Consider the following 10,627-nt stretch of genomic DNA (forward strand, 5'->3'; position numbering starts at 1 on the left):
CCACTGAACACATTTTATTTTTAAGAAACATATAGAACATTTTGGAACAGTAAACATGTCAGGCTAAATAATTAGAATAAATAATTAAATTCTTCTTAATTAAATGCAGTCACTTAAGTGAGCATAAACCTGCAGTTCAACAATAATCAGAACATAAATAAATTATTTTCTGTAAAAAAAAATCCCTATAAATGAAAAAAAAAAATAGTCACTTAAGTGAGCCTAAACCTGCAGCTCAATAATCAAAAATATAATCAAAACATAATTTCTGTAAAAAATGCTCGCTCCAACCGGAGGGGCCGAGGGGGAGGGGTTGTGTGACTCGTTACGCTCTTCGCTGCACACAACTGAGGGAGTCCTGCACTTTCCGTCTTTGACGACACGTAAAAAAATTGCGCATACCGCAGGAACGGTATAACGGAAAATTTTAGTGGTTTTGAAACCGTGACTTTTCCAAACCGCGGTATACATTGAAACCGGTTATCGTCCCATGCCTACTCCCATCTAATTTTTTACTGTGAAATTTAAGTGGATCCTTTGAAAAGGGTCTCAAAGAGGTGAACATTTACTCACCACTGATAGTATGAATCGTCTCAAGTGTCTATATATTGGTAGGTGTATCATTTCTTGCACTGGGTTGAAATCTGGATCGTTCAGATTTCTGAGAAACCACAAGACTCCAGGCCTTAGAACCTGAGAGATACAAGGACAGCATTCTAAACAAACATCTCCTGAAAAATCTCCTGCATGATTAAACTGATATAGAAATGCCCACCTCTCTGAGTAGAAGAATGAAAGAGGCGAAATAGAAGACGTAGACCATCCCCACCAGCCAGTGAAGGAACATAGTGGTCCCTGGGGCTGATTCAAAACTCAACTCTCTGTCTTTCAATGAGGCATCAAACATTTCCTACAAAACACAGAGATAAAAAAAAAAGTCGACCTTTACTGTATGACAAATACTAAGGTTAAGGTTCCTAAACTTACTAAGGCTTTAAATTTGCACTCACTTTTTATAAAAATGAAGAAATGAAGCAGAGCAGCTGGCATTGAGATGAATGGGAATGCTAACTAATGCTAGCTTTCTCCAAATATTACAGACCTTTTTGGGCCAACATGACCAAAAATGAGTGAGCATACCTTAAATTAGTTTGATAAAATGAAACTAAATACCAGAGAGCAGATATCAAGCCACCAGCCGCAGATGAGGGGGAACACACCAATCTCTACAACTACTAGAAGAGACACCTAGAAGAAACATAAGATAATAATTTAAGTTTAGCAAACCTGGCTTTATAGAACAGCACATTTAAACTGCTGATGTAACTGACCTTTACGACAATGTAGCAGACTCCTAACAAGCGGCGTGATCTTTGAAATCTCACCAGTGCTGCTAATCCCTGAGATCTGAATTAAGGAAAGGAACATCAGAGGCTATATTACAGAAACCTCCCGTCTTAAGTCAACAGACTTAACATATGAGAAGTTCAATGTTATAAACAAGACCCTAACTGAAATTGTTATGGCTATTAAATAGATATGGCTCTGACTTAAGGTGCGGTCACATAAATGAAATTTCAGCAATATTTTGTGGGCAAAAAATTGGGCAAAATTGTCAATATTGTCGCGATATGAGGCACAGCTCACACAGAAGTCACTTTCAAACCAAGCAACTTTCTGTTGGCTGACACTGTGAATACACATGACCAACATGAACCATATTGAGTGGATTCCTACTGAAACTGAATTTGGCCCGTAAAAAAACAAACCCTGAACAAGGGTAAACCGCACCTTTAGGAGTGTTTTTGTAATACTGCCCTGGAAGACAACATAAACTGACACTGAATGACTTGGAGGTGGATGTGTGGCAATTTCACAAAAAAAAAAATGAAAAAAAGATGCTAGTCATATTTGGTGTGTAACTTCACACCAAATATTAAGGATACATGACACACAATAAGTGTGATGGCCAAAAGGACATATCCAACTATAGTCGTGATGAGTCCCTCAAAGTGTGAGGCACGAACCTGAAAACAGATGAGAAACAGTTGTCAATGTTGAAACTGCATTTACATAATTATTATTATTTTTTTTAATCAAGTTAGATAAAAAGGTCTAAAACTGATCTGATACTTACATATTCTTCAAAACCAAGTCCAACCACTGAGAAGTGGCCAATATGGTAGGGACAGAAAGCTAAGATGATATGATTTCAATAGTTGAAGTTTGTAATTGGAGAACACAGTCAGTGTTTTCATATTGGGTTACTTAACATGAATGCATTAATGTTATAATTTCGTTTAAACAAATCAGCAGTGATGCTTACCAAACACCAAGATGAAGAGTGTGTTGAGTGAGACCACCCAGAACACATGCTCCTAAAGCAAAAAAAAAAAACATTAATTATTGGTTCTTTTGAAAAGGATTTTTATTTTGAGAAATGAAATATTTGTGTCACTCACCAGAAAAACCAGGGACCCATCAAGCCCAAGCATCTGAACGAAGGGGGTAGAACAGGTTTAATATTTTTCTGAAAGATTTTGGTATGATGTATGATACAGTGACATACAGCACATAGTCTCACCCTTTCCCAAGTGAGCTCTTCAGCTGCACGATCCCATTCCAGAGCATTCCAGTTCATATCATCTGCACAGAACATACACAATTTTGCAGCCCAACAGCTTTTTGCACCAGTCACCATTTATACCCACTGAAATGTTTCTCATTTGTTTAATTAAAGCTGTCATACCCTGTGCTCCATTGTTGGCATCCGCCACATCTTCGGCTCCTCCATCCTCCTCATCTTCATTATCCAGCTCCATCTCTTCCGCAGGGTCAGCAGGCAGGTCAGGAGCTTCAGCCGCAGCAGCGTTTTCTGCTGGAGGTTCAGCCGGTGCGGGCATGGGCTGGTTTTCAGCACCCCCATTACCCTGGCCAGCGGCCTAATGGATAGGATATTAATAATGAAGAAAATGTTCTACTGACTGGAATCAACTATGGTAGAGTATGTACATTTGTCAAGTAGTAGTAAACTGCATCTGGTTCAAACCAAGAAAAAAAAAAAAAACAGCTATTTTGGTAAGAGTGCAGTCTCCAGATTCAGGAGATAATGGATTTGAAGATGACAGAAGGTCAGGCAGGCTACTGTGCTCAAATCAAAATGATCATTACAGTAAGCATGAAGCAAAGTAAACAAAGAGGGTCATGTGCAACCTGTATAATTGGTCTCTAAAGAACATCAAGCTTTCAGAAAGTTTTGCTGACTCGAGCTGCAATAGGAATGTCATTTTTGCTGTACAGAAGTTGCCGGTGTGGAAATTATGGAAAAATAAATATGAACATTTTTATTAGGCATAAACTGACGTTTCAGCCACCAAAAAATTTGTACTGAAAATGTCATAATGTATTTTTGGCTGAACATAATGGCAACCTTTAAAATTATATTTTTAGATAATCCGTTTTTTTTTGCACATCGTAATGGTGTCAAAAAAAGCTATTCTGTTTGGAATAGAAATGCGGTTTCCACAGAACACTGATAAGAAATATTTCCTGAGCACCAAATCAGCATATTAGAATGATTTCTGAAGAATAATGTGACATTAAAAACTGGAGTAATGGCTGCTGAAAATTCAGCTTTGCCACCACAGGCATAAATTACTTTTTAAAAAATATTCAAAAAGAAAACATTTTAAATGTTAAATGTCATTTTAAATTGTAAATATTTCTCAATATTACTGTTTTTTTTTTTATCAAATAAATGCCTGAAAAAATAAAATTCACTGCGCTCAACTTTAGTCTTGGGTGCGTAGATCAATCAGCAACATCATATTCTAGTAAGGGATCACTTTCAATTTATTTTAATTTTGCAACAGAGCAAACAACAATCAGACGTTTCGGCAGCAAGCCTTCTTCAGTGAATCATCACTGAAGGCGACTTGCTGTCGAAACGGCTTACTAAAATATCAAATAAATGCAGCCTTGGTGCAGAGTCTTCTTTCACATTTTTTTTTTTTAATTCCTACCGACCCCAAACTTTTGAACGGTAGTGTAGATGCCAATGTAATAATGACAACTCAAATAAAAAGAAAGTGTATTGTAATGTAAATTTTTTAGTTATTCAATTTTAGTTATACAATTTTATTAGTGTATCACCATTGTTTATTCTAAATCCATTAAATTTGAGGGTAATATGCATTCAATCTGATGAAAAACAGCATAATGTCACATGAGTACTGTACCTCATTGGCTGGTCCTGCAGCATTGGCAGGTTGCTGCTGGTTCTGCTCCAACCATAAAGGGGCTCCACCATGAACAATCTGCTCCCGCAGCCACACCAGACTGATGAAGGCGCAGAGGGTGCAGGTCACCACAAAGCAGCCCTGCAGGCAGTCGGCCAGCAAGTTCTCTCTGCAGAGCATGAACATTCACTGATCATCACTTCTGAAATACCCATCCATTACATTTCACCACGCAACCACGTCCACGGCTAAACCCGAGACCGCAGCGAGTATTGAAATAACCCATCATGCTCAGAGTTCACAATGAGCCGATCCGCAATGTAAATGAATATTTTAAGGAGAAAACTTGAGAGCTTTCCTGTCTTGTACGTACGTGGAGAGCATGTCTAAGGGCAGAGTCAGGAGGGAGCTTACAGATCCAGTGAACAGACACTTATAGATGCGACCTACAGGAAAAGGAGAACATTATATGAGTAACATCACATACAATGCACAACATAGGGATAAAGACAGTGTACTACTCACAGCGTACCAGACTGTGACCTCTGGGCATCACTTACATGCTGTTAGAGGTACAACCCCCAGCCAAGCGAAGGCAACAAGCGTGTAATGAAACCAGTATCGGATAGCCGTGCCTATACTTGTGACCAGTCCTGCGAAAATGTCCTGCACTGGGAGCCGTGTTGGCATGTCTGGAGAGTAAACTGAAAGGAAAAGAGATGAGGATTTTAATGCATTTTATATTACAATTGTTGATAAACATTTTGGGCTCCACTGGAAGTGTATTATTCCGTACTGAAAATTGGGGATTATAAATTTCATTTAATTCCAATTTAAGATACTCATAATCCTCTGCAAACTCTTTAAATGAATTAATAAGATTATTAGGTTATTTTATTGTTTAATAAATATCTTGCTCTTTAATATAGATCATGACTCTGAAAAAGCATAACTCTGCAAACAGAAGTACAGAAGAGGCATCTCTAAAGCATCTCTTCCAAACAATGAGAATCAAGAGCTTGTGTGTACAAGAACACAGTGCCGCGCTTCACTCTAAAACACGCAGCAGCACATTTAATTATTTAATTCAATCACATCCTTCATGATTTAACATTGTGATTTTGGTGCTATTTTGATTAATCGTGTCATTCTATGTTACGTAATACATTAAGTTCCCACAGAAAACTGGAAGCAATGCTTTCCATAGGGCTTGTGTTTAAATTCTTTCCAAAGCTTTTGAAGAGCAAAGACCAAAACTAAATTAAAACACTTTCATTGTAGCAAAGCCATGCAACGACTCACTCTGGGTGTAAAAAGCTCGTTTCACCTAAGCAAAGAGCAGCTACGTCAGACAACACGAGTGCCGTGCTTTTACATCTCAACCCATAGAACCCTATCGCTCTGAAGCACACAATTGCTGCTTTTGAACTGGCCATTCAAGGCCGTTGTGAACTTGTGACTCTATAGAACTATTCATGGCTTTACCTCCCCAGAAGAATGTAATGAGAGTGGGTTACTTACTTGGCGTGAAAGCAAATCTGTGCTTGCATAATTCGCAGTACTCTTTTCTGCTGTGTTTAAGCCACTGCACCAAGCTGTGAAAACACAAGAGGGGGGCAGGAAGTGGGCGTGAGGAGGACGATCTGACTTGTGTGAAAAAGCACAGAAAATCCTGATTCATTTCCCATTTCCACAAGGGAAGAATAACAAAAAGCTGGAACTCCATAGTTGGTTACCGTTACATTGAGGAGGACTCCTGAGCTCATAAGTTACAGCTTGTCAGTTAGTCAAATGGGTGTTGCTGACTCCATTCAGTAACCAAAAACAACAAAAAACTGAACACAAAGCCTAACAAAAATAACTGGCCCCAACAGAAAGGTTAACCCTAGATCTACTGACAGACAAATTAGCCGATTTAGGGTATTACAGAAATGTGCAACACAACTAAAATACTATTTTCTTTTTTATTTATCATCTACTTTTGCAATATACACTACCATTAAAAAGGTTGTGGTCAGTAACTTTTTTTTTTTTTAAAGAATTTAATACTTTTATTCAGCAAGGATGCATTCAACTGATCAAAAGTAACAGTAAAGACGTTTATAATATTACAAGGTTTCAAATAAATGCTGTTCTTTTCAACTTTCTGTTCATCAAAGTATCCTGAAAAAAAGTATCAGATTTTCCACAACTGTTTTCAACACTGATAATACGAAATGATCACCAATACAATGCAAAATATTTCTGAAGGATCATACGACACTGAAGATTGGAATAATGGCTGCTAAAAAATTCAGCTTTGCCATCTCTTGACTAAATTACAATTTAAAACTTTTTAAAATAGAAAACAGTTTATTTAAATGATAATATTATTTCACAATATTACTGTTTTTACTGCGTTTCTGATTTTAAAAAATGCAGTCTTGGTGAGCATAAATGACTTCTTTCAAAACCTTAAGAATGTTACCAAAACCAAACTTTAACTTTTGAATGGCAGTGTATCAACAAGACTTTCACTAAATCATCTTAACTATGCTTAATGCCTGCACTTGTTGACTTGTAAGCTTACTAATGAACAGCGAGGCCTTTGTCAGATCAGATCATATTCTTGTTTGTCAGAGCTTGGAACCCCTTCTTACATTGCAAGTGGTATTCCATTTCACGCTGTCCCATTTTTTGCCATTACTGACTCATCTTGAGTAGGACACCTAGAATTATTACTGCAGGACAGCAGGTTAAGTGTAGTTAACTGCTCAAATTACATCCTCTGAATTTTATAGCAGGCACAATAAACTAATAATAAAGTGCCTTTAGGCATGAGCCAGCTGTTATCATTGACCGTTACTTCTAATGTCCCATTTCTAACTTAAAAACAATGTACTCGTTGGAACAATCTGACACGTTGGAAGGTACTTTACATTGTTTGACCCAAAAAGCATCTTATAAAACAGTACAAAAATAGTTATCGTACAGGGAATTCATCACTGAATGAACAAAGCTCTTACCATTCTTGGTGGATGAATTTAATACTTCCAGTACACACGCAGGGATGGTAGAGGGGTTTGTCCTGAGTTCCCTCAGATCGACACACCCTACATATATCACCTGCCAGAAAATATGGGCAAAATAAACATTTAAAACCGATATATACAGAACACATTAAATTAAATGAGAATGAACAGGATATAAGTGTTGCAACAAACACACTGTACCTGCCAAAACATGAAAGGCTATGAGTTATGAAATTAGACTTAATTACATTTTGTGATTTTCAGTTTATACCGAAGAAGAAGAAAAAAATGGTAGATACATGCAAGATTATTGCTTGCAATCTTGCCAATCAATCTCCTGGTCATCTTTGCCCTCTTGCTTTAACAACAGTTACTATAAACCTAAACTAGATAATAATGAATAACATGAGAGACAACTATCACTCCTCCGGCACACATAAAGTTCAAAAATCAATGGGATCTCATTTCAGGCAGTGTTTTAAAGATAGTACACGTGATTTGACTTATGTACTACGTTTCATTTTTGTCATCAATATTTCAGGTGCGTTTACACCTGATACACAAATAGACCATTCCACGTAAGTTATACATTTTATGATAATGGCTAATACTACTTTACATGATTAATGTGCTTTTAAAAATTTCCATGACGTCCTGTAAAGTCGAAATCAAGTTCAAATTCATATTAGTGTCTTTATTTTGACGTGCTTGGAGGATGACAGCTGTACTATAGACCAAGCTGGCAGGAAAACATTTAGCTCGTTAGCTAGCAAAAGGCCACATCAGTTACAGATGCATTTTTGGTTGCGCGCTCCGGCTAAATCATCATAATGTTAAACATACTTTAGTCAAAGCGCATTTAAAAATCAACAACAAGCAAACAGACAGCAGCCACAATGCCTTCGTGTCTAGACAGCTTACCTTCTTCGGCAGTGTCCATCTTGTACGGTGACGCACTGTCCTCTTTTACAGTCAACACATAACACACACCGCGGAACAAAACACACAATATCAGCTTACAACTACGCTAAAATACAACATGACGAAATCGATCCAAGCATGAACGCCGCATAACCCCAGACCTGGCCCCTTTTTTTTCGTGTAACGTCAGTGCTTACAGATAGCGCTGATCGAGCTACTTGTTGGTCGACTATTTTATTTTATGTTTGTGGCCTCTGGATCTGAAATGTGCTGCTACGGTTTCGGTTTACGGCAGAGCACGCGACACTTTCTGGCGTTTTCCGGTGGTGACTGCGCTAGGTTGTAGATAAATTAACTTACATACGAACTACTACAGCTCGATATGCATCTTGTTAGTATATTTTTTAAGATGCAATGCGAAATTATGCATTAAATCAAATAAGGATTGCATTAAAGATGCAATCCTTCTTATTATTATTTTAATTAAAAAATACAATACGGATGCATCATGGTATATGGTATTTACTATAACCAGTGCACAATGCCAGCGTAAAATACTAGAGGCAGTTTTTGTAGTTTGCATGTATGTTAAGGGGGTGAGGCATGGGACTGAATCTTTTTACACCTGGGCATGTGTAAACAAACACACATGCACACCTTTTTCTATTAGGGATATGGACTATTTGTTGGCATCTCATGTTTTGTAGGTAACATTTTGTATGAGGGCATTTGGTCTCCACAATGCAAACAAGTTAATATGGGGGTGTGTAAGGCTCAAAGGTTTTGTGGTGAATGGGATTTTTTTTATGTAATGGAAATTAGATGTGTTAACATGATCAATATGAGATATGATTTTTATAATAAATGTGACATAGTAATACTTAATTCAAGGAATAATGTTGGATTATTTACATGACATATATATTCTTCCCTATGAGCAGTGTTGGGGAAAGTTACTTTTAAAAGTAATGCATTACAATATTGCGTTACTCCATAAAAAAGTAACTAATTACGTTACTTAGTTACTTTTTAAGGAAAGTAATGCGTTACGTTACTTTTGCGTTACTTTTAAAATCTTGACAGAACTTGCTTGTTTGTTTTTAAAATAAAAAAGTTATATTTTTGGCAAATATAAAATATGAGTACTAAAAATGTACTTTTACTAGGGGTGTAATGATTCAGATTGCTCAGTTCGGCTCTATTCACGGTTTTAGGGTCACAGTTCGGTTCGGTATGTGCTATGTTCAGGGAAAAAAGGACTATGGTAAAATAAAAATAAAGAAAATAATATTAAATAATCAAACTAAATGCAACAGCACAAATAAATACAATAGAGCAAAGATACATAAAATAAACAGAGTTTTTCAGGTGTTTAACAGTAATTTCAGGAACAGAAATTTAAAAGTAAACAAATGTAAAATAACAGTGCATATTTCACTGTATAAATTAAAGAATCCTTGTTGAAGTTACAAAAGCTATTTCAAGAGAAGTGAGTGATTTCTATGTCTTTTGTTGTTTAACATTAAAAACACAGACAGCAGGAATAGACTGCTGTTCCTTTAAGACATGATTCACAGATCCAGTACACTGATACTGATTCACAAACGTCATCTTTCTCGACTGTTCACGTTCACTTAAGACATGACCAATAATGTTTGCAAGGAGACTCACAAAGACGGGCATGTTGACATATTTTTGTGTGTTAGTTTGTCAGTTCAAACGCAAGTCTTGAAAGTGAAATCAGCATTGGTGTGACACGCGCAAGGGCAGGGGCGGACCGAGGTACGTACCAAGAGTACCCTGATGCATATCATGGGTGGTGTATCGCGGATTTTCGGTTCGGGTTTGAATATCTTTACACCCCTAACTTGTACTTAACTAAAATAAATAAATAAAAGAAGCTTTAAAGAAGAACATAAAATATACTTATCAGAATATGATCACTCCACACCTCTGAGAAAATACATAAAATCATTTTATCATATAATATAAATGCAGAAAAAACAAACTGATTCTTATTTTCTTTACTAAAACAAAGGGATATTTAATTAGGAACAATATGCAACCAAAATAGGTTGCATTTTTCAAGCTTACATGAGAGACAAAATGTTTGTCAATATTGTAAAGAAAGAAATGCCTCTTTAAAGAAATTAGTTTCCCTAGTTTGTCGCTAGTTCTTGTCTTTCACTGTCTTTATCATTTCTGATGGGAGGTTTGAATGTCTTGGCATTATAAACCCAAACAGTATCAATTCCCTCTCCAGCGACATCATCAGGAGTCCAAGTGGGAAATGGAAAGCGACAAGCTACTAATTTGGCTGAACTCTGGAGCTCTCTTTGGAGCTTGACTTCAAGCTGCTCCATCTGTGGAGAAAACAACCTTAATGTTAATGTAAAATATTGAATGTATGTGTATGTGTATATGTATATGTATATATATATATATATATATATATAT

The 10,627-nt window shown here is 36.7% G+C and overlaps 2 protein-coding genes across 2 annotated transcripts in view; both read right to left on the bottom strand.

The window, feature by feature from the left end:
• The window catches only part of LOC107732575 (E3 ubiquitin-protein ligase MARCH6-like), a 23,507-nt gene extending 14,941 nt beyond the window's left edge, over window positions 1-8,566 (bottom strand). Inside the window, exons 1-16 of the mRNA XM_016543936.1 lie at window positions 8,171-8,566; window positions 7,244-7,343; window positions 5,760-5,833; window positions 4,799-4,942; window positions 4,612-4,684; window positions 4,239-4,407; window positions 2,750-2,942; window positions 2,585-2,646; window positions 2,463-2,495; window positions 2,327-2,378; window positions 2,138-2,196; window positions 1,947-2,027; window positions 1,332-1,400; window positions 1,174-1,248; window positions 776-910; window positions 574-693 (exon numbers count right to left, since the gene is read on the bottom strand). Of these exons, the coding sequence (XP_016399422.1) occupies window positions 574-693; window positions 776-910; window positions 1,174-1,248; window positions 1,332-1,400; window positions 1,947-2,027; window positions 2,138-2,196; window positions 2,327-2,378; window positions 2,463-2,495; window positions 2,585-2,646; window positions 2,750-2,942; window positions 4,239-4,407; window positions 4,612-4,684; window positions 4,799-4,942; window positions 5,760-5,833; window positions 7,244-7,343; window positions 8,171-8,189 (1,458 nt within the window). The 5' untranslated portion in view covers window positions 8,190-8,566. The remainder of the gene's footprint in view (window positions 1-573; window positions 694-775; window positions 911-1,173; window positions 1,249-1,331; window positions 1,401-1,946; window positions 2,028-2,137; window positions 2,197-2,326; window positions 2,379-2,462; window positions 2,496-2,584; window positions 2,647-2,749; window positions 2,943-4,238; window positions 4,408-4,611; window positions 4,685-4,798; window positions 4,943-5,759; window positions 5,834-7,243; window positions 7,344-8,170) is intronic.
• Window positions 8,567-10,180: 1,614 nt separating this feature from the next.
• Window positions 10,181-10,627, bottom strand: part of LOC107732578 (protein FAM173B-like) — a 1,693-nt gene continuing 1,246 nt past the window's right edge. Inside the window, exon 4 of the mRNA XM_016543942.1 lies at window positions 10,181-10,533. Within this exon, the coding sequence (XP_016399428.1) occupies window positions 10,330-10,533 (204 nt within the window). The 3' untranslated portion in view covers window positions 10,181-10,329. The remainder of the gene's footprint in view (window positions 10,534-10,627) is intronic.

Source organism: Sinocyclocheilus rhinocerous, unplaced genomic scaffold (genome assembly GCF_001515625.1).
Source record: "Sinocyclocheilus rhinocerous isolate Xijiao unplaced genomic scaffold, SAMN03320098_v1.1 scaffold1420, whole genome shotgun sequence".
NCBI lineage: Eukaryota > Metazoa > Chordata > Actinopteri > Cypriniformes > Cyprinidae > Sinocyclocheilus > Sinocyclocheilus rhinocerous.